General features: G+C 32.9%; 2 protein-coding genes across 2 annotated transcripts; both read right to left on the bottom strand.

The window, feature by feature from the left end:
- Positions 1 to 324: 324 nt before the first annotated feature.
- On the bottom strand, positions 325 to 14,407 carry LOC132607141 (protein fluG-like). The gene is made up of 18 exons (XM_060320978.1): positions 14,160 to 14,407; positions 12,759 to 13,010; positions 12,337 to 12,401; positions 12,118 to 12,233; positions 11,940 to 12,045; positions 11,565 to 11,721; positions 11,341 to 11,436; positions 11,108 to 11,156; positions 10,136 to 10,407; positions 8,331 to 8,503; positions 7,348 to 7,468; positions 7,228 to 7,280; positions 7,007 to 7,136; positions 5,522 to 5,667; positions 4,738 to 4,956; positions 4,326 to 4,555; positions 3,717 to 3,874; positions 325 to 535 (listed from the first exon to the last, which is right to left on the bottom strand). Exons 1-18 carry the CDS (start codon positions 14,313 to 14,315, stop codon positions 470 to 472), a joined length of 2,565 nt encoding a protein of 854 aa, XP_060176961.1. The 5' UTR covers positions 14,316 to 14,407; the 3' UTR covers positions 325 to 469.
- Positions 14,408 to 15,269: 862 nt separating this feature from the next.
- Positions 15,270 to 18,277, bottom strand: LOC132607140 (UDP-glycosyltransferase 73C25-like). The gene is made up of 3 exons (XM_060320977.1): positions 17,482 to 18,277; positions 16,587 to 17,160; positions 15,270 to 15,889 (listed from the first exon to the last, which is right to left on the bottom strand). Exons 1-3 carry the CDS (start codon positions 18,052 to 18,054, stop codon positions 15,525 to 15,527), a joined length of 1,512 nt encoding a protein of 503 aa, XP_060176960.1. The 5' UTR covers positions 18,055 to 18,277; the 3' UTR covers positions 15,270 to 15,524.
- Between the last annotated feature and the right edge of the window lie 6,734 nt (positions 18,278 to 25,011).

Genomic DNA, 25,011 nt, shown 5'->3' with positions numbered 1-25,011 from the left:
GCTCTCCCACCTATCAGATTAGTCTTTTGGGTTGGGCTCTCCTATTTGGTCTATAAAACGCTAAGGATGAAGAGAAGGGTTTTCCAATGTCAGATTAAACTTTTGTATCATTTTCTTCTATTCAAATTATAACCGGTCATAGAAGATCATTTCCTTCTCAAGAAACTATTGAATGTTCAATATTTTGCAACTCACATTTCTAATATGGGTAATTCCAAAAACTCAGAATTTGGTCCCACCAAAAGGATGTAGAACATATTAGAGATGATTAAGCTCTCACGAACCTCTGCTGAGAAGAAACATAATGAAAAGTTAAACACAAGGTGCGGAGCTAAAATTACTCATGTCTTTTAATAAAACAAGTGCATAATTAGATGAAGCAAAAGACAAATGACTGAAAAATTTGTTCAAATGTGGTAATGAAACAATATTATAGACCATCCTGATCTCACAGATACATATGATCAACCTAAAACTTGTACATAACCTCGCCATGTGGGTCCCCTTCACGTTCACAGTAGGCTTTGATCTCATCCTGCAAGAGAGCTAATCATCCTTGGTAAAATTGCTAATCGAAAAATGCAAATACGTAGAAAGTTTCGCTGGTACCCTATTTTGGACACTGCTATTTAATCTCTACCGACTTTTTAAATTCTTTTGCACGTCTACCCACTTTGGAATAAGTTCATACATGCAGTGTCTAATAAAGTTACATCCACTTGAACTTAGAGTTCGGAGCCAAAATGACTTATTTTTGCAGCCATTAGACCAAAATAGGTTGTCTTTTTTTTTTTATACCACAATGGGTATTATCCAACGAAATACCCACACAAGGCACTGTTCATAGCCGGATTTTTTTGTTGCATTTCGCTACACTTGTAGCGAAATGCAACAAATATTGTTTTTTTTTTTTTTTTTTGCATTTCGTGAGTTAATCAACGAAATACAATTTTTTTTTTTTGCATTTCGTGAATTAATAAACGAAATGCAACAATTTTTTTTTTTTTGCATTTCGTGAATTAATAAACGAAATATGTGTTTTTTTTTTTTTTTTTTGCATTTCATGAATAAAAAAACGAAATAAGAAATTATATATATATATATATATATATATATATATATATATATATATATATATATATTTGTTTTTTGCATTTCGTGTATTAAAAAACGAAATAGGATAAAAAAAAATTAATTTCGTTCATATAAAAACGAAATTGGAATATATATATATATATATATATATATATATTTTTTTTTTTTTTAATTTTTTTGCATTTCGTTGGTATATCTGCGAAATAGTAAAAAAAAAAAATTGTATTTCGTTTATTAAAAAACGAAATATGAAAATATTTTTTTTTGTATTTTTGTATTTCGTTTATATAAAAAAATAGGAAAATAATTTTATTTTCATTTCGTTTATATAAAAACGAAATAGGAATACATATATATATATTTCATATACCAATGAAATAGGATAAATATATATTTGTTTTTTGTATTTCATTTATATAAAAATGAAATAGGAAAATAATTATTTTTTTTTCGTTTATATACCAATGAAATAGGAATAAATACATATATATATATATATATATATATATATTATTTCTTTTATTTTATTTGAAATATGATTTTTTTTATTTCATTCATATCAAAACGAAATTGGAAAATATATATATATATATATATATATATATATATATATATATATATATATATATATATATATATTATTTTATTTTGCATTTCGTTGATGCATTTCGTTGGTATATCAACGAAATAGTATATTTTTTCTTTTTTTCTTTTTTGTATTTCGTTTATTAGTCAACTTTATATGTCGTGAAAATTAGTCAGGTTTATTTTCCAAAATTGAAACCGCAGAAGTAAAATTGACATTCATAGCTACATTACCCCAAGATTTTTACGTTGAAATCTATTGCGTATCATCATCTTATAAGTAAATAAAACTGAAAATTTCACGTCAATTTGGGGGAAAATTGAAATTGAATGGGATAAAAGCTGTTTTTTTAAAAATCGGCTCGGCCATGGCGGTTTGTCCGCATAGATCTCGAAAAAATACGCAAGTTCAAAAAAAACAAACGCGTAAAACGGACGTCCGAGCGCAAAGTTATGACCATCTAAAGTTTGACGACTTTACAACTAGTTTTTCTCCCTATATTTTTTAGAATTATATTTATATTCAAAATAAAGTTATGTCTTGACTTTACAAATATTTATTTTTTTGTTTATTAAAAAACGAAATAAGAATTTTTTTTATTTCGTTCATCTAAAAACGAAATATGAAAATAATTTTTTTTGTATTTTTGTATTTTGTTTATATAAAAAAATAGGAAAATAATTTTATATATAAAAACGAAATAGGAATACATATACCAATGAAATAGGATATATATATATATATATATATATATATTTTTTTTTTATTATTATTATTATTTTTTTATTTTTTTTGTATTTCATTTATATAAAAACGAAATTGGAAAATATTATTTTTTTATATGAATATATATTTTGTTGGTATATAAACGAAAAAAATTAATTATTTTCCTATTTCGTTTTTATATAAATGAAATACAAAAAATATATATATATATATTTATCCTATTTCATTGGTATATGAAATAATTTTATATATAAAAACGAAATAGGAATACATATACCAATGAAATAGGATATATATATATATATATATATATGTATTCCTATTTCGTTTTTATATAAACGAAATGAAAATAAAATTATTTTCCTATTTTTTTATAAAAACGAAATACAAAAATACAAAAAAAAAATTATTTTCATATTTCGTTTTTTAATAAACGAAATACAATTTTTTTTTTTACTATTTCGTAGATATACCAACGAAATGCAAAATATATATATATATTTTCCAATTTCGTTTTTATATGAACGAAATTAATTTTTTTTTATCCTATTTCGTTTTTTAATACACGAAATGCAAAATATATATATATATGATTTCTTATTTCGTTTTTTTATTCCCGAAATGCAAAAAAAAATAAAAAAATTGTTGCATTTCGTTTATTAATTCACGAAATGCAAAAAAAAAAAAAAATTGTTGCATTTCGTTGATTAACTCACGAAATGCAAAAAAAAAAAAAAAAAAAATATTTGTTGCATTTCGCTACAAGTGTAGCGAAATGCAACAGAAAAATCCGGCTATGAACAGTGCCTTGTGTGGGTATTTCGTTGGATAACCAACGAAATACCCATTGTGGTATAAAAAAAAAAAAGGCAGCCTATTTTGGTCTAATGGCTGCAAAAATAAGCCATTTTGGCTCCGGACTCTTTGAACTTAAGCCATATGAAACTTTGTCTGAAGTTGTTCCTAAGTGGTAGACTTACAAAATTTTACTCGATGTGGGTATAACTTAAATGGTGGTCTCGAAATTGGGTATCGTGCACTTCGGCCAATACTTAGATTGGAAGGAAAAAGATTTAAAGCATGACAGATTAACATAGTAAGAAGATGTGATCTTATCCATTTTGCTATTCCTTATTGTTAGAGATAGATTTGCTTGAAGTTAGCAAAGGAACAAAGTTCTTAGCTATGCTTACTTTTAGCAATTTTGTGATCACAGGTAATAGTATCAAATTATGCACCCAAAAGAGGAGGAAATGTGGCACACATATCCATGACATGCAGAAAAAAGACGCATAATTTGAGAACTTACCCCGCAAACTCCTCTTCTGGATTTCAAAAAGTTTTCACCCAGCGTTTCTAAAAACCATTCATCTGAAAATATATGTATTATAGAGCAACTAAGAGATGAAGGCAATCTTGTATCCTCATTGTCATCGTTGTAAGTAAAGGCATAATGGTCTGTTGGGTCTGTTACACAAACGAAAATAACTGGAATGTCAGATAACAATGCAGGAAATCTCACCTCAGCCACAGAATTAAAATTATCGGTTTCGCATTTCAGATGCCTCAATAAGGTAACAGAATCCCTTGTCATTATTTTTCTTCTTCCTTTTCTCCTGAGTTTATTATAAGGCTTAATCCTCTATGCTATTGATGAAAGTAATTTTAATACTAAACAAACCTGTTTTGGGTGTGATGCACAGTATCATACACTGGCGCCTAACATCAGCGCAAAATAATTATAAATAACAGTTAAATAAAGAGGTCATTCTCATTTTCCCTGCGTCCTATCATGAACTATCAGCAGCAGAAAATAATGTGCATTTAAGCATAAAGGTGGAGGAAAAAAACTTTAAAAAGCTAATAGATGTTTAGAATAATAGTAGAAACATAGCAGCTAAAAGATCATCTATCGTACCTACTGGATCTGGAATTTTTAAATTATGCCGCAATCCATCTAGCCCTGCAACTATTAAAGAAGCAAGACCCAAGGGTGGGTTTGCACATCCATCAAATGTTCTCAATTCAAAATTGGTTACAACACCATCTGTACCAGGAGGGCTACAGGTTCTCATTGTTAACTCTTTGGTTTCTGGCCCCCAGCAGAGAAATAGTCCATTCCATGCCTTATTTTCAAAGCGCTCATAACTGCATGCGAAAAATAAAAGTTAAACTTTGAATAAACAGAACATTATCTACAAAAGGTAGCTTTTGCTTGAACCCTTTAAGGAAATAATAGCATAATATACAAAAAGAATCTGAAAAAGACTATTCGTCATGGTGCCCTTACTAAGGAAGTAGGACACTGAGATTGATAGAAGATCTCTTACCTATTAGGAAGTGGGCAAGTAAACATACATATGGAGCGAACATGACCTAACACGCCAGCCATGAATGATTCTCCAAACTTGGACATCCCATACCGATTATAATCACCAGATGCCGTAAAAACATTTTCTCCATTCTTGGACAAACTGATGTGCACATGTGATCCACTGCCAGCGTCATGTGCACTTAGTTCATCTCTATAATTTCCATCTGGAGCATACCTAGAAAAAAATGGACAAAAGGTCATTTATGGAGAGGATTAGGTCCCTGACAATAACTCATGCACAGAAATTTTAAGACTTAAGGTTTCTTTCCTAAAAAATAAAAAAAATAAAAAATAGAGATAGGAGCCTGACAGCAATCTCCGAAAGAAAACGTGCATTGCAATTGAGAAATTACTTCACAAGTAAGTTTATCATCAGAAGTAAATTTAGCAAATAGTGCAAAAGGAACATCACTTATATTTCTTGATTCTTCACCAAAGACACTACACTAGGTCACCACATTTTCATCAAGTCAATGAAGTAAAAGAAACAACAATTCAAAACTACATGAATATTACAGAATGTACGATCGAAGTAAGAAATGGTCTAGGTATAAGATGAATAAGTTATGCTTCATATTCATGTTTCAAAAGGAAAGATAGGTATTAATAAACAGAAATTAGAGAAAGCAGAAAGGACAACAAATCTTCTGTGGCACTCTAAAGGAAGCAAAAGCATATCCAGATCAACAAGTAAAATGGAAAATTGCAGAAAATATATGGAGGGGGAATCTGCTACTTACTTTGGAATAAAAGTTGCCACCAGCCCATGTTTCCTTGCAATTCCTTTAATGATTTCATGTGTATAAACTAAGTTGTTAGCTTGTGTAAGAGCATCGGTGTATCCCAAGACAATTTCAAACTGACCTTTCCCAGCTTCTGAATGTACCTGTAAATTTGAAGGCAACAACATCAAAGGAAGCTGCCTTTGTTGAATTGTAAAATAGGAGATAATAAAATATACTAATGGCTATGTATGTCTAATTCTAGGTAAAAGGGAAAAAAATGAGCAGTTCATATTTTTGGACAACGTAATGCCATGGTTCAATTATATCTGTGGAAGTGGAACTATGAATAGGAACATACTTAATATATCAGTGGAACTATGAATAGGAACATACTTAAATCATTTAATTCTTTTTCCTTCTTTTTTTTTTGATTAGCCCCGGGTGTCCGAGTTTCTTTGAGCCTCGACTAATCCCGGGGGTGCACAGGCCCTCGGCAAGGAGTTTCCCGCAAGTGCACCACGGTTAATTCAGGGTTTCCCCAGTCCGATGGCCCTCAGAAATTGTTTGCACCCAGCGGGTTTCGAACTTGAGACCTTGAAAGGGAGCACCCCAAGGCTCAAGTCAATTGCCACCAGGCCAACCCCTGAGGGTTTTTAATTCTTTTTCCTTCTATTCCTTCTCTTTTCTCTTTCCCTTTTTCTTAAAACTTTTCCCCTGATATCTGGGGCTAGGATTAGAGGTGGTTGATGTTGTTCATGAAGTAATGATCCGTGTAAACCATGACAGAAAGCGAACATGTCATCGTGTTAGATATAGACTATCCATGCTCATTGGTAGATAAACAAAGAGATACCAACACTTTCCTTTCACCTCTTCTTCTCTGGGAAAGGTGATCTATCAGAAGTAATTCTTAGTACATGAAAGGTGAATGGAAAAGATAAATGACTTCTTAAAGTTAAAAAATTAGTTTAAGTGATTGAGGAGACTCTCATCACTTTACTAACAATAAAGACAATTCAAAGACCAAAAAACATATTGAGAGCATTAACAAGAGTAAGATAAAAAAAAATGTTTTCATGATTAATACAATCATATGCTGCTTATTTTTCTGAAAATGTTCATTTTATAAACGAAAATAAGTTGTTACATACTTCAATTAACTAATACAGAAAAAGTGAAGCAAGTTTTTTCCTCATCTTTAACATTGCTTAGTCATGTATGTCCCGCAAAGCAAGAATTATTTGGTAAAATCCCTCATACTTACTGCAATCTTGAGATTAAATCTTTACTTAAAGTAAGAATAGTTTTAGAAGCACAGGTAATAGTAGTATGAATGTTGCATGGGTTCCTTGGTTGGGCTATACAAAGAAATAGGCGTCAAGCATTTCCCTGGAACTAAAAGAGCAAATGCATGCTAAAATCTCCTAGTAGCTGCAGTACTGGCAACCAATTAAGAAACATCAGATTTCCAAGTAAATACTCAAGGAAATGGAATCTTACCTGTTCAACTGTCATATTCAAGGACTGCAGACAAGCAACAATCTCGTCAAGTACTGAGGACGCAGCATCAATTGCTGCTGTAGAGCAGTAAGGGGTCCTGTCCAATGGTCGCAGTACTTCTTTGCCATCCCTGTGTAGTTTTAGTTATATATCGTTAGTATAACAAATTACAGATGAGGAACTCCAAATACAAATTATTATCGGAAACTTTCTTGACATACTTTAATATGGTCTTCATAATGTAAAATTCAACTTCAACGCCTACCTTCATGACCTGAACAAGTAGATACATGTTAGAACAATAAGTTTTCAACTCTTGGGCAAAAGATGTTAAAACATACCAAGCCATAGTCATCTTCTATAATTTTAGAGTATCTGCGAAGCACATCTCTTGGACAATATTGCCATGCTTTACCAGGTTCAGTTAACATGTCAGCCAAAACCATTTCTTGGTGCTTTGCCCTGGATCAAAAGGTGCACATAAACATGATTAAATGTTTCTGCTCGGGAAACAATAAAACAAGACCAAGTCGCAGAGAAACTCCATAATTCAATTGAATGGCTGCCACGCCAAGTTCCATTTGTTTATCACATACGAGTTAGAACACAGAAGAAGATGCAGATCAGCATGTTTATTTTAGACAACTCAACTACAGAAAAGTTTGATATTCTGTCTTTTTCCTACACGTTCTCAAAGTGTATCACAGGACATTTTTTATAAAGTAATAAAGTTTTATTAAATGAAGGGCAAAACACGCCTGTATAAAGTAAGTATGCCAAAAAGTAGAAAACCTACAAGAGTATATCACATGACTCATTAAAGAGCTGTATCAGTTTTCCTTAATTTAAAAGACAGGTCTTCCACCATTGAGTTGGATGGAATCTATACCACATAAATTGGAAGGAATAAACTGGGGAGGGAGCGAAGCTAGTGATAATGAAACCTTAATCGACTGAAAACAAGTACAGTCTAACAGAACTGGTTTAAAGTTTCAAGACCTAGAAGTTGAGAGCACTGAAAATTCGGAAAAAAGGAGAAATTGTTGGAGTGAATGACATTCAAATTTGCTCTTGATAATTCTTTATTTGTCCCCTTTTACTTTATCCACATGATTTCAGTACTATACTAAAAAATATTATGAAGGAGAGCCTTGGAGCAATGGTAAAGTTGTCTCTGTGTGTCCTACAGCTCACGGGTTCGAGCCGTGGAGTCAGCCACTGACGCTTGCATTGTCGGAGGAAATTATAAATACAACCTACAGCATACATAAGCTAAAAACAATGGAGTATATTGAGCATTAATGCATAGGTTGCCAAGCAGTACCATGGGACTCTGCGTTTGGTTGATAAATCTGGAACAGTTCTGACCTCACCCGAAGGGGGAAGCCATGTATCTTCTCCGACTTCATCACATATTGAAGTAAATCCCATACATTCAACAGTTAAGCCCAAACCATGTTTTTTCACAGAACTATAGAACCGCTGTTGTGGAATAACCTGTATGTGATGCACAAGAAATTAACAAATTCAATCCACTTTGATAGATCAGGGAAACACCATTTAATGTCCAACATCATGTAGTGAAGGTAATAAAAAATCCTGAAAAATATAGCAACGAATGACTGCTATGACGTGAATAAAACATCATATTCAATTGCCAATATTTGGTATCCGAAATATCCAATAGCATTACTTGTGTCAATTGCAAATTCAAAATAAGCAGCAGTGCCTTCCGACAAGAAATGTTCAAATAATGTAATAGTAACTCTACAAATCCCCACAGGAAACAAGAATACATATCCCAACAGGAAACAAGAATACATTCACACAAATATTGAAATAATCCATTAGGGTCTTCTTTGAATGAACTTTCCAGTCATAAATCAAAATTTATAAAGAGAAGCAGACACCAAGCTATCCAGAGTTCCGGACTACGTAATTGCAGGACGACACCCTCTATTTGTAGAGAGTGGAAAAAATATCGGGGAGCTTGTTGAGTAAAAAATATGATATAGCTGAATGTTGACGTTTCAGAGAATCAATTTCTCAAGTTTCACATGGATCTTTAATAAAATAGGCGTCAATTTCCTAGTTGTGTAGTAATTTGTGTTTTGAAATTTCACAGTGACAACCTTTGACCTGTTTCTTGTTGTTCACATTAAAAATTCTCTAAGCAGTATGTCTGAGAGCTTCTCTATTTCTTGAAGGAGCTGCCACTAGCATGAGAACAGTAGTAGGAGATACAAAGGAGTTAAACTAGCCGTGGGTTTACACCAGCAGTCGACATTGAGCCTGTACTTGTTTACCCTAGTTTAGAATGAGCTAATCAACACAGTATATGATGGGATCCATGGTGTATGCTACTTGCTGACAATATTATGCTAATTGTTGAAACAAGTGGAGGTGTTAACAAAAGCTTGAATTATGGAGAAGCACTCTAGAAAGTAAGGGTTTTAGAATAGGTAGAAGTAAGATTGAATATATGCATTGTAAGTTTGGTGAGTATAAAAAGAGTGAAGTTGAAGTGAGATTAATTCGGATTGTGGTGCCTAAATGCAAAAAATTAGATATCTAGGCTCGTTGTTCGAGGATAATGGAATGATAATAAAGATGTTACATATAGAATCGAAATCAAATTTTTGAAATACAGAAGAGCTATCGGGGTGTTATGTTGTAGAAGGATGCCTACCAATATGAAAGGTAAGTTCCATATAACAATTATAAGACAAGCAAGGTCATATGGAAGGTAATGTTGAGCTGCTAAAGTCCAACATATCCACAACATGAGTGCCGTGGAAATATGCTGAGTATGTATGTTTGGTCATACAAGATTAGATAAAATTAAAAGTGACCACATTCGCCAATGAATATGGGTTACTACTTAAAAGATATGGTAACTAACATCAGTGTATGCAAGTTAAATCTTTTGTCAAATGTATAGGTCCTTTGACGTGATGCAAGGATATGGTACTCTTAAGCTAATTTCCCAATAAAGGCTTCTTTTTGGTGTTGATAGACTTAACTAAAATACTTCAAATTCCTTGTCAAACTGAACAAAGATTTGTGCTGTCAGACTCATTTGAATATCATTAAATAATTCATAATCATAAAACATAAGATACAACTTACACGACATCTATGCTGTCCAGAGAAATCTATCCACATAACGCGGACAAGTGTAACATCCGTCAGGAAGTCGTTCTGTTCCTTTTGGAAGGAAGTTGATAAATGATGAGGTTCTACATCAGAATATCTTGAAGAAACATCAAGTTTGTAGAACTGCTTTGCAGTTTCTGCAAAAATATCTTTAACCACTGCAAGAGCTTCTGGAATTGAAAGGTCACCATCAATACATGCATCACGCAGAACAGAGAATACCACTTCACGTGCTATCTGTGCACCTGCATGAGAAATGATCCAGATTGTACCAATTAAATTTTGAAAGAAGATACAAGCTGAGTACCTCACTTAGCTACGTATCTTGAGGTGCATATTGTTGGTTGGCAAATTCAAGTTTGTACGCCGTATGAATTCAGTTAGGAGCAAGGAGATGGACATGTAGAAAAGATATTTTGTTTGTTTATATCTCTATACAAGAACAACAAAATATATCTCTATGCAGACATTTTTTTAAACATTATCTGTCAAAAAGTCTGTATACATAATTTACCTTAGGATTAGATTCTTGGTATACCTTTCTTCCTTCTATAATGTTCTTACTCAATAAAAATTCTTACCCTGAGTTTGACCTTACATCGTAAAAGAAAAAAAATTAACATATCCTAGCGAGTATAGATATTCAGGATAAGCAAAGGACACACATGTTGGGCAATTAAACATCAGACAAAGGTGTGGAAGTCAAATGGTATCAAACATGTATTCTCTACTGTCCAAACGCCATCTAGAGTGATGCAGCAAGCTGACAAAGTGTGGACAAGACGTGACATTCTGGTAGTGTTTGTACTTCTTAGCCAGACAAATATACAGGTATTTCAGATAGGCTGAATCAAAACGCTTTATTTTCTTTCCAAAAAGCAATAGGTACAAAAGCTTGTCATGCCATGCACCAAAGATACAAGATAAGAACAATTCAGGCCAGACCTAGATAAAAGCTTTCAGCAAATGCGAAGCCATCTGTGCTGAACATAACCTGTTAATATCCAAACATTAGATAGGAAAATGTCCACTCTTTAAATGATGCAGTTGCGAAGGTTCTGAAAGAGTAGTCAACAAAGAATATGGCACTCTGCCGCGTCAATTGGAAATGTACTTTGTTAAATATTTTGAACAAGGTCTGGTAATATTTGGATGTATCTTTAAGAATATGAAACAACCTTATTCACTGGGGCAATATCCATGAGTTCTTTCACTGAGGATATCATCCCATGATAGCGAAGTTTGGGAATTGCTAACCCAAAATCAAGATAGACCTGTAATAACAGAGAGTGGCCCTGTTAGGGAGACACAAGGTAAAAACAGCAGGTAATACAGAATAGCTAGCAGAAGCGGTGTCATAACATCAGTCCTACATGTTAATAGTTTCAGATAAAGATCTTACTTGAGGGTACACAGAAGCTAGATATGAAGCTTCCTTTGAGAATGGGTAGGACACGTGCAAAAGCACTAACCGGTTCTTAGTGAATCTCTTATCCTCAAGAAGATTTCGAAGATTAAGGGGATTCGCTAGCCTCAGATCCAGATCCTTTTCTCCAAAACTGAAATCAAAACTTAAAACAAAGTCACCTTTAAGGAACGGAAGATTTTAGCAATAAAGGAAAAACAAATTGCATATATGATATATCTTTCATTTAATTTTAATTTTAAATAAGAAAAATAACATGCAACTCAAAGAATGTTGATTTGATAAAAAAATTAGAGAAGCTAGAAAGACCAGGAGGTCAAGCTATCTACTTCAAAACATTTCTTTAGTTACCCTGTGTCTATCTGCATTGGCAAGTCATAACTTTGAGCCACCACCAAAGCATGCATGAAGATATAATCAAGGAAACTCTTGTTTGAGATTCGGACTGCATTCCCGCCTGGAAAGGAAGAAACTTATAATTACCTGCTCAATCATAATGCGCTACAGCCCCAAGTCTTGCAACACTCACCAGATAAAACTTCACGCAGGCCTTCTTCAGCTTCCTTTACAGTGACTTCAGTATTAATTGCAAGGCCAGTGCGGTATGCAACTATACTTTTAAAGGCAATAACTTTATCAGCTTCTGTATTTAACGATCAGGAAAAACCTCAGGAACATGACTCGTTATGATCTAGTAAAAATGCTTTATATACTATTCTGTAATCTATTGACTGATTCAAAAGGATATGATTTCAACTCCTTCGAGAAACTCTCCATGAATGAATCCAGTGTCCACTTTGTTCCATCGGTACCCTACACTAAAATGGGAAACAATAATGATAGTAAAATATCTCAGGGTAGAAGTATATAACAAAGAAAGAATATCTCACAGATAATAGCATGCCAACAATATGTGCTTTATCAGTCGCAACAGTTTTAAATAGGTAATGATATCATAAACAAGCGCTTTATATGTTCTTTTCCACCCTAAAGGAATAGTGCATAATGATATCATAAACAAGTGCTTTATATGTTCTTTTCCACTCTCAAGGAATAGTACATATCGACTCTTCGTCTTTACAAGTGCCTCGTCGACCTCTGTCATGATAACTCTCAGAAAACATATTGAATAAATGCAGTACACTACAAAATGAATACGTGTTATATTACCTTCTCAAGAATCTTTTTAGCTACGTTCTCAATTCGTAGTATTCTACCAACATTTGGTGCAAATTGTTCATGCCATTTGATGTCAAGCTTTTTGTCCAACTCAAGTCCATCATCAATAAGTAAGGCAGAAATTCTTGCAGCTTTGAAGCAAGTATTAGCACTCGACTCCAAACCAAGGTGTTGGCGAGATTCTTGAACAGCATCCAAGGATAACTTTGAGCCATATAGTTCAGCAATTTCCTTCAAGCTTCTCTGAAAGAAACGAAGATCGCAAAATAGATATATAACCAATGTCTAAGAACTACTAGTTCCATGAATCGCAAGCTAAAATAAAGCCATATAAATAATTACTCCCTCAGTTTCAAGTCTTACTTTCGTTTTTACTCCATGTAAAAAAAGAATGTCTCTTTCCATTTTTTGACAACTCTTTATTTCCAACTTTTCACATGGCATGTTTGAGACCACAAAATTAAAAGGCTTTTTGGTATATTTTATATATTTTTAATTTTAGACCACAAAATTTAAAAATCTTTCTTTACTTTCTTAAACTCCGTGTCAAGGCAAAACCAAACAAACAAATTAAAACGGATGAAGTAGAAAATAAAATGACAGTAGCTTTAATTTAAGACCACAAAATGTTCAATTGGATTTTTCTCGCCCTGAACTTGCATTCATCTCTCATTTTTGAGCACTATGAGGTATTTTGACTGATCATAAGAGTAGTGTATAGAATCCAGTAGCTTTAATTAATATACCTTATATTTATTTTAATTTTTTTATTTAATGGTATAAAGTATATGTATAATTTAATATATTCGAAAATTATAATTCAAAACTCCTAAATCTTGAATTTTGGATTTGCTTATGGAGCAAAAGAGATAGGAGAAAATGATGCCTATGACCAAGAGGAACGGAAGGGGTTCATCTTCGCAAGAAAACTATAGTTAAATTTTATTCTCTGTATATATATTAGATGCAAAGAAGGATCCAGAATTTAAATTTAATGGGTTTAAATTTTAAGGTTTTTTGTATTGAATTGTAATGTTAAAACTATGGGTTCAACTCTAATATTTGATGAAAATTTAGTAGATTTTTATATATTTATTTGTAATTAGTGTTGAAAGTATGGGGTCGGATGAACCCATAGCGAAAAGGCTACATTAGCGCTAGTAGATGATGTAATCCTCAGTGAAATCCTGCTTTCTTCACTAACTAGTTATTATGATTTGAATAGAAGGATATTATCTTTCAAAGATCTCATGCATATATTATTTTTTAATAATCTTCTATGAAAATGATCGTATATATTAAATAACTATAACATTTATATTTATAATGGACCATAAAACCGGATCTCCAGAGATAGGGGCAACAAAGTTAGAAAATGGGATAAGCATAGACCTTGAAGTCATCGGTATGTTGTGCATCATCTTCTTTGGCTTCAGAAAAGCAGCTAAGGAAAGGGATAGTGGAATCAAGTGCCACAATGTTATGTGCATGTGTGTCAACAATTTCCACTGTCTCTACTGCACTTTTCAGTTCTTCAAATCTATCCATCTTGTGCTTTCCAATCAAAATCTTAGCTCCAAAGTTGATTCAGAGTACTCTTAGTTTGTTTGTTTAGTTGAAGTTTGCTATTTGCATTGCATTTACATCAATATGTGTCAAATACTTCTTTAATTTATATGTATGGATAAGCTTAAAAATCGTGTCATTAGTACACTTGTTTGCAAATGAGATCACTAATGTGAGCAAAGTGGTGGTTATTAGGACAAATAGTCCCTGTAGATCTGAATTAAAGTATTAAACTGCTTTTACTTTTTCTGTGGCTATGGTAAAATAGATGGGAGAGTCATACGGTAGCTAGTTTTATGTATATAAGATGTTCAATATTTTTAAAGAGTCGTGTTATACGAATTTTTTTTTGTCAATTGTAAGTCAACATTTTACATAAAATATATGAGTTTATAACTTGAAGAAGATGGTGGCCAACCTATTGAATAAATTCAATTAATTACTCCATGTTTTATTGATCAATTAACCGAACTTTTGAAGACAAGGACAAGTTTACAGTCAATAATAAAAGAGGGACCTTCATAAGATGCCAAATGCAGGGGTCACTTTGATTGTTATCAGTTATCACTATGTGTGGTAGTTCATTATGGCACTTGGAGCATACTTTCTAGTAAACCAAAATTGTTATCATTTAATAATTGACCACACTTGTCATGTACAATAAGAGTTTATGTTGTATACACAGATAATATTAAAAAAAAATTATAATATGTTAAGTATTAGTTTATCTTTCAGGTTATCACATTTATGAAAAAATTACTTGTTCTCGTGAGCCATAATTTAATAGTGAAAAAAAATCCTTACACCATATAAAATGAACTTATATAGTAGTTGCTCAGACCGTTGGGTTGATTGAATTTTTTCTAAGCACTTTGCTTTCGCGATTGGCAATGAGAGAGGGAAAAAGGAGATTAGCAACGGAGGAAAGATCTCAGCTTAAACGCAAACAATAATCCTAAGTTTTGTAGGTAATAATTGTTGCCGAAAGGCAAATCTGGAAGGTAACAACGTTGCTGCATCGAATTCATCTGAATTCAATGCTTTCGACCGAAACCTAAATTATGTATACAAAAAAATCACTAAAATTGCAATAAATAGTAGGTCTAGACCCATAATCTTGACAATATAGTGAATTCAATGTTAAGAATCTTGAATGTTGAGACCATAAAACTGCAGCTGACACTAATAACTTCATTCATAACTATCTTGACTATTTTTCTTGTGATTTTGTTGCTCAATGATATCTTCAATCAGTGATGTCAAGTTAACATAAGAAGAACCACCTTCTTCAAATGCCTTCTTAGCTAATTCTCCCAACTCTTTTGCTTTTGTTCTTCTTACTTGTCCTTCTTCTCCTTCATCCATTAGTTTGTCTAACGCTTTCTTAACATCATCCTTCTTCACCAAAACTCCAACATTTTCCTCATCTCCCCACTTGACAGGCACCTTCACACCTAAGCTTACTCCAATTTTTTGCAATTGGACAACTAACTTCTCATTGCAAAATTGCTCAGCAAAAAGTGGCCATGTTACCATCGGTAATCCTGCTGAAATACCTGTTGAAGACACCATTAAGTAAATAAAATTGTATTTTTCTTAATAGCTAAATTTATTTTGATGAAATGGTAACACCATAAAAGTTTTGTGTCAACTCTAAGCTAGTTGTGGCCGGATCACCTTTAAAGAAGCATTTGCCAGTGACCAAAGCCTCACACTGATTATATTGTGACGCTGACTGAACGCAATTAAATTCGGAAAATAAAACTAAGTTCGTTCCGCTTCGTAATGTAGGCAAAGTCGACATACATACCACATTGCCTTAGATTCTATTGAAACAAAGCAAAAAGGGGGCAGGATGGAGAAAGGAAGAGGACAAGATATGAATCATCGGTATCATAAATGCTTTGTTTTCATAATATTTCAATACTTTGTACTTACAAATTATCTAACATTAGGGATTTTCTAATATGTACTCTTGTTGTTACATCTGTAATATACTAAAGAGTCTTCTAGTTGGTGTCACCAATATGGATTTTCAACTTTCATTATCTTTTATCTTTTACTAGATCTGTCTGGATTCTGAGATATTCTCACCGTCACCCTTTATCAAGAAAAAAAATCTCCACAAACTTAGCCCATTAAAAAAATTAAGCTCGTATATAAGGAGGCGTAAGACGTAATTGAGTAAATAGAAAACAACTATCTCTAACTGTTGGATCTTTTAGATAAGATAATCATACACTTAAACAATACCTTCCAATGTAGAGTTCCACCCACAATGAGTCAATACTCCACCAATTGCAGGATGTGAAAGTATCAGCACTTGTGGTGCCCATCCTCTGATCAAAAGTCCTCTTTCTTTGTTTCTTTCCTCATATCCATTCTCAAGAATCCATTTCTCTAAATCATCTAACTTACCACCTCCTCCTAACACCCACACAAAAGGCCTATTTGACTCTTCTAAACCAAGACCAAGTTCCGCCATTTGCAATACTGTCAACCTAGATAAACTCCCAAGGCTTGCATAAACAACACTTCTTGCTTCTTTATTATCTAGCCACTTTAAGCAATCTTGATTAGCAATTGCAGTCTTGTTACCTCTTGTAACCAAATCTTCATTGTCCTTATTACACAGAGAAACAGGGCCAACACACCAAACTTTTTTCGCTCTAGCTTTCTTATATTCCTCCACATAAATTGGCTCCAATTCCTCAAAACTATTAACAATTACACCATATGATGATTCCTCTGCTGATCTGATTTGCTCTATTACTTCTTTCAATACAGAGGAACTAGCAGAACTGTTACTTTTGGCCGATCCTGAAACCTGTGTTGGGATTGAAATAACAAGACATCATGCAAAAACTAACAGTTGCAAAATCTTGAGCAATGATAAATCAGACAACAAAAAGTATACTAACATAATAAATTTACTGTGGTTACATGGTTTTGTCAATTTGCCTGCATGAGAAAAACTATATTGTGAATGTTATTATGTTGTTTATGGGAAGAAGGATCCTCAATTTATTGGAGTGCTCCAGGAAACGGATAAATATGAAAGAGTTCCTTTTCACGACGAAAACATTTTGAAGTTAACAGAATTATGGTAAATTAAATAAGGTAAGAAATTCAAGACAAGCCTAACCACCTGAGCTTTCGTTAGTTCGACCCTATCGGGCAAATCAGGAACCACGAAATACTCCGAATCCGAGGTTAGATTTTCAAGAACCTTGGAGGAGAGTATTTTGTACGAACATAAAAGCGAGAAACAGCAAGTTCCATGGAAAACAATTCTTGGGATACTATTTTTTCGCGCGATTTCAGTTGTCCATGGCAATCCCATATCTGAAATTATACAACTTGGTTTGGGATTTAGTCCTTCTAGAAGACTCTCCACTTGTTGCTTCATCATACTTATTGCTGCGAAAAATTTCGAAGCCATGTCAAGTGAAGGAAGCATATCAAGATTTTCGCAACCTTCAGGTAAACCTACTTCTACACTAGGAAAATTGACTGTGAGGATTTGGATTTTTTGACCAGTTTGTGTTGCGTGATTAATCGTTGAACTGAAACGATTCGCGTTTACTGGAGTGGTGATGATGGTGGTGATAGCGCCGCGATTTGCTAGAAGTTTAGCTATGTCTATCATGGGGATCATGTGGCCTGGAGCCATTAAAGGGAAGAGAATGAAATGAAGTTGGTGGACTAATTGAGTTGCCATGGCAAAAAGAAGGATGTGTTGAGAGAAATTAGTTGGGATTTTTGTGTTTCTTGATTTTAAAGCTATAATGGAAGTTAAGGCTGTTCAGGTAAAAAATTCAACAACCTAAGAAAAAATAAGGGACGACAAGGTGGACTATTAGGTGTTTGTTTTTTTGGGAGGAATTTTCTTGATAATACATTGTGGGAGTGAGCAAACTGTACACTCTTTTTCTTTTTGTTTTTTGTGATAGAAATAGTTTTTTACGTCAGTTTTCAAGTATTTGGACTATATATATCAAGTAATTTTGTGTGTTTCTTATATCTTACTTTCTTTTATAGTCTTTAAAAAAAATGCAGTAGTATTTGTTCATATTTAGTAACTTTTTTGTTCCAATGTCCCGCGTTGCAGTGGCGGATCTACAGTCGCAGGTGTGGGTTCTCGGGAACCCACATCCGCTACCATAGGTCCTATAATTATATTTAAAAATATAGTAAGGTATAAGTATTTTTAGTTTGGAACCAACAACTAAATGACCCAATGGGTCAATGGCAGAGAGGGGACACTTGAAGCGGATTTTGTCTAGATGTACGCAGGATCGATTGTCTCGGTTCATTTTTAAAATTTAAATCTGCTTATTTTTTTCCCAGCAAAACACAGACTGTAGCTTAGTAACCCATGTTTCCTTTCTTCTTTTTTCTTTTTCAAAAAAAAAAATTACAAAGTCAACTAAAAAGAAATCAATCAATAAATTATTATTTTTACCCAAATCCCAATATTTCAAATCAAATATTAAACCAAAACAAATGAGAAACAAGAAAGCTAGGGTTAAAAAAAATAGAGTTTATTTTCTCCAGACCAGAAGTCCAGAACCAAATTGAGGCAGAGATATTTCATCTTCAAGCACAACATAGGCATAATCCGAGTTCAGTTATCTCTTTCTCCAATTCTCAATACCTTTCTTCTTTTACTAATTACTATTGTCATCTTTTTGTTCTAGCTATCTTCCTTTTACTGTTTTCTGGTTTACTTCTTGTTCCAGGCCTAGTTATTCTTTTCTTGAAGTTTATTAATCCTCCTTTCTATTTGTTTTCACTTTTATGTCTATTATCTAATGTCTGTCTTGTTAAATGAAAAAATATGCCTACAGATCTTATATGTTGGTGCCTACATTTCTTATAAGTAATTGGTTGTTCTTGTGCTGCTTAACTAGCTATGTAGACCATTACATGTTAATTTATTTTTCTGTTAGATAAATCATAAATCTTGGCCTTTTAGTATAGAGGCTTTAAAATATCAGTGTGCTTTTCTTTTTGGAGCTTGTACTCTAGTGACAAGAGTGTATACTTTGATTTAGAGGATTTGGGCAACACCACTGGCCAGTAAGATGGGCATAATAAGAATAGTTGCTAGCTTCTTCAAGATACTTTAAATATAGAATAACAAGAAGTTATTTTGTTAAGCTGCTCAACCAGAGAATTGGGCTTCGTTACTTCTTGATTTTCTTTTCTTTTCAAAATGCTGTGATTTACTTGTAGGACTACACGAGGTATGTTGTTGTAATTTATTTTTTTGGGAACCCACAATCTTAAAATTCTGGATCCGCCTCTACCGCGTTGCATATTTAACATTACAAGATTTAAATAATATTTTAATACATTACACATATTTTTAGTTTATAATCACAAAATTCAATTTTATATACAGTTAATTAAGACACATAAAATAAAACTTAGAGGGGTAAGTTGGGTAGGTTAAACTCTTGGAAGCGGGAACAAATTGTGGACTTGAAAAATCTGATCGAAAAATCTACGTAAAGAAGAAAGTTATAAGGTGTGTCTCACTCAGTCACTCTTTGTCCAATCCTGTTTTTAGTGTCAGAGATAGCTGGGATGATCCCACGGAAAACATCCAACGTGAACTACAGCAATGCGAGTACCCATTTACGTCCAGGCCAAAAATTGGAGAACAAATGTATGGTGTATGGACCACATCTGAATTTTTAATTTTCATTTTGGGATCAATGATGTGAAAGGTATTGCAAGACACCTCGATTGATATTAAGGAGTTGAATTAATGCGTGTGTTTCGTGAGCAGTAAAATTTTCTAAAGTTAATGATTTTCTTATTTACTTTTTATGTGACGTTAGTAAATAGAAAATATTTTTCCAAAAGCTTTTGAATACTCCCTCCGTTTCTAAATAAATGGTATTTTAAGCTTTTTATTTTGTTTCAAAATAAATGGTGTTTTAGAATTTTAAGAAGAAATTGATCTTATTTTTTCAAAATTACTCTTATTTACATAATCAACGATCATTAAGTACCTTTTTTTCTAGGCATTTGATTAGGAGTAAATTAGTAAAAACACTCATAATTTTTTGAAAACACTCCAAATTTTTTATAATTGAACAATTTTTTAAGAGGTGTGCATAAGCTAAAAACATCATTTCTTATGAAACGAAGTGAGTATAATTTAGGAAAATATTATGGGGGTGGAGGTAGGGGTGTGAGAGTGGTATGTGTTGGAGTGCGGGGAGTGGACATTGATGAGGTGAAATATCACTTATGACATTTATTTCCTCACTTCTACTTAGGCCTGTTTGGAAAGCCACCCAGGTAATTGGAATTGGGTGTAATTACACAGCTTGACCTATTTGTTTGACCAAGTAATTACACAGTTAGGTGGGAATTGGGTGTAATTGACAGGGTGTAATTACACTCTCCAATTCTCAAGGGGAGGCTGAGAATTGGGTGTAATTACACCCTGTAATTACAGAGTTACTTTTTAGTTTGTTTATTTTTTTTACTTTAATTTATTTTTATTTTAAATTTATTTTTAATTTCTATTATTTTAATTTTTTTGATTTTTGATTTCTATTATTTTAATTTTTAATTATTTTAATTTTTTAAAATGTATTTTTTTATATTATTTATTTTTCGTTTTCGTTCTTCTCATTCCCAACCTTTACTTCTTGTGGTTTCATGTAATTGCTCGTATTTTTTTATTTTTTCATTTAGCATAACCGTGTTATTATTCTAATATTTGAAATTACACCTCTTAATATTGGAAAGAATGAATCATTAACAAACTTGACATATAACGAGGGACGTTATTAAAGTAGAATTTCATTGTGAATGAGGTTATAGACTTATATTTTCCCTTTCTTTTGAATTATTTACTTAAGTTACGTTGGAACTTACTTATGTAATGTTGGAAATTTGACATAAGAGTATTCTATTGAGCTTTTTCTTTTGAATTTTGAATTTAGGTTATATTTCCAAATTTAAGTTATTTGTTTTCATATTGCATGTTGTTTATTTTTCACTTACCTTTGATGGATTTTTTATGTCAAACATTTGAATAATGTTATTGTCACACCCCATTTTTTAACCCCGGAGGGTTAAATTAGAAGTATGACGTATTGGAGATTCCTAAATATGCTTGTTTTAAAGGAGTCGCCACCTAATTATTTTATGGTGAATTAGGACACCTAAAGTTTATTAAAGTTATTTTCTAAAGTGAACTCTGTTTAAGGTCTGCGAAACTTAAGATTCTAGGTAAGGGTTCAATTAGTCTAAAGGGAAGGTATTAGGCATCCTTTAAGACCCATTAACAATGGTTAACCGACCGAACTAAAATTTAATTAGGCTAAGTGTAAATATAATATTATAGAAATGAAATGATTTTTTTTTCTTTGAGTATTGATAAAGTTGTTTAAAGTAAAATTGGTAAAAAGTAGTAATTGCATAAAAGAGTTTAGTTAAAGTAAACTAACAGAAGCGAAACATGTGATGTTTATATTGTATTTGAAAAAAAGTGAATTATGCCGACTCACAAATTAAAAGGATTATTGTAAGATTAATGTTAAATAAATTTTAAAGGTTTCATATAAAGACTAGTATATATGTTGTGCTAAAGTTGTTTCAAACAAATATGTATTTCAAGTGTTGAACAGAAACTAAAGTGAAAAAAAAAAATAAAAAAAAATTATCCGTTGAAACTAATTTGCTTTTTATTTCTTAGAATAAGCTAACATTAGTGTATAATTTCTGATGTTTTGAAAAAAAATATATGTTTATGTGAATGGTTTTGAAGTCGGATTTAGTAATTTTTTTATATTAAACTCCATTGGTTCAATCATACATTTAAAAGTTAGTCACACGCTAATCTCAAACCATTGTATCATGTATCAAGAATATCAAACATGCACCCAACGAAATCATTCAAAACACAAAGTCAAACAAAATAATAAGCGGAGTAAAGAGTTGAAAATTTAAAAGAGAAAAGGGAATCGCCATAGGCAGCCTTAAGCGAATTCCATTGTTTTCTTGTTGTGGATGAAATTGAGGAATAAAGAGCGCGTTGACTCCATGCACGGATAATGTATTAATGCCGAGTCTCAATTTGAAACTCCGTTTTGAGTGAGTCCCGAATTAAGACTCCGTTTGCTCCCATGTGTACATGCAAAAGGAAAATATAATAAGGATTAGAGTCGTACGTAACTGTTAAATAAGGTAAAAACATATATGATGTTAAACTTCCAAATATACATATTGATAGTAGACATAAAGAAAGTCGCAGCAAATTTTAGCCCAGACCATAACAATGTTTGGCTTCAAATGCAGTAGATAATATTCCCAAATACGCAGCGACTGTTTGGTCAAAAATGCAATATAAAATCTGCTGAATACAGCAGTTACTTGGTCCCAATCTGCCTAGAGTGCAGTAGCCATAGCAGCAAGTATTTTGCTCTTAATGTTGTCTCAAAAGTGCCACATCTTGCAGCCACAAGACACAGCAATGCTTTGGCCGAAACGTGCAGCCACTGGCAGCCTTAGAGTGCCGCAGATAACCCATAAAAAATGCTCAAAACGGTAGCAAATTAATTCGACTAAAAGGGTAGCAACGAGGGAGACTCAAATGCAGCAACAAGGTAGCTAACACTACAACAGTTCATGACCATAAGTAAAGCGAGAAAAATGGCTAAAAGGTAACAATTTATGGCCCAACGTAAAGCAGCAATAAATCAGCCTCAAAATGAGGTGAAAATAGCCTAAAACACAGTAGATAATGGCCAAAAGACACAGGAAATAAATCAGTCCCAAAATGGGGTGAAAATGGCCTAAAACATAGTAGAGAATGGCCAAAAACGCGGCAGTAAATGCTCAAGAAATGTTGTAGCAGTCTACTTTAAATATCATACTTTGGTTTAAGTTTTACAACAATTTAAAATGACTAGAAAGCCAGGTTTCAGGTCAGTCCCTAATATGACTAGATCCCAAAAAAACATAAACCAAGGAAGATGAAGATTAACTTTTTAAATTTGAAATCTGGGAGTTTATTTCTTGCTTGAAGAGAACTTGTCGAGTCACATTGTTTAAACACTTCATCTTTAACTTAATCAAAATCAGTCCCAAGACTATTTCCCCCCGTTAGACAAAAATGCCGCTATGTACGTCATAGCATGCAATGAGCTTATGCAGCGAAGTTATGCACCAAAATAATGACATTCGAATTAGGCACAAAGAGAGAACGTAGTATTTGTGGGTTATATTTTTGGTATAGAAGTATAATTTTTTTTTGCAGCCAGTTATGGATTTAGTCGAATCTGTATTTCCCGAAGCGACATTCAAACTAGAATTAATAAGCTAGAAAAATCTATATAACTATATACTTTAATAAATCCTCACAAATATCATATAGGCAGAATCTATGTATAGGATCGAACTAAGCTAACATGTTCATTTCACATGGTATCTGGTTATAGTAATAATTAGAGTTTAGAAAGAAAAAGAAAATTATGACAGGAAGGAAAGTACTAGTTAGAAGTAAAGAAAATACTCTCACAAGGAAGTGCTTTTATTTTGCTGAGATGTAAAGGAAGGATACTTCTTCAAACATTTATTTGTAATAAATATCCTGGGAGATTTGAAAATACCCACTGCATATGAGCATTAACTAACTTCATAACTTCGTGACACCATCATAAAAGATCTGAACCAACTAAAAATGATCCTAGTTATTGACTTGTACAAATGTGAACAAAAGGGTCCTGTTTCAGATTGAACATAGGCTAGTTAGACCTATAGACATGATCTCTAAGCCGCTACCAATGTCATGCTCTATCATTTGAAGCCACCAAGAAAAACAGGTTTAAGCCTCGAAGAAGAAAGTTGGCATTCTCACTTCTCTTTAGTTCGTTAAATACCACTATTCGCTGGTCATGCCTCAAATTTAAAAATCATACTAAAAGAAATGATCAACTCCCACCTGAACCAACAACCAGCATTCTTCCTAAAACATTTGAGGTAATTAACTTATAACTGTTTTAAAAGGAAAAACAAAATTCTGTGTAAGATAGGAATTTAAATGTTTCGTGACGACAACCAACTAATCACATAAATTTAATTAGTTACTTCCAACTAAACTAGCAAACAACCAGACAATTAATAAACATTTCCTAAGCCTAAACGGTGAACAGGAAATGAAAGGGGAGATGAATGTTGCCTTTTCCCCGAGCAGCGACGGGGCGACGGGAATTAAACACATTCGACGAAATTAGTCGTTTTACTCTATTTTTCAACAAACGAGGAGAATACATATTCCAGCGTCCAAACTAAACCAAATAAACGACAAGAATACTTGAACGATTACATTTCTACTTCTACTAAATTAAAGACGGAGATAGGGCAGGGAGGAGAATCACACACTACAAATCAACAATTTAGCCTTAAACCTAACGAAATTAATCTAGACAAGTAAAACTAAGACCAAAGGGAAATTACCTTTTTCGAGTGCAGCGAACTGGGCGTCGAGATCTCGAATCTAAACTTGAACGCGAACGACACTCAAATTCTTTTTGAGTTCTAAGCTCAACAAATCCGCAGAAGAAAGTTTTAAAGCCAAAGAAAATCAAATTGAATTTGTTGGAAACCCCTTTGTCGCGGCTAAAGTTCACCGGAAAAGGGAAAAATCAAG

This window comes from Lycium barbarum, chromosome 8, assembly GCF_019175385.1.
Source record: "Lycium barbarum isolate Lr01 chromosome 8, ASM1917538v2, whole genome shotgun sequence".
Taxonomy (NCBI): Eukaryota; Viridiplantae; Streptophyta; class Magnoliopsida; order Solanales; family Solanaceae; genus Lycium; species Lycium barbarum.
This window is presented reverse-complemented; position numbering and strand designations above follow the sequence as displayed.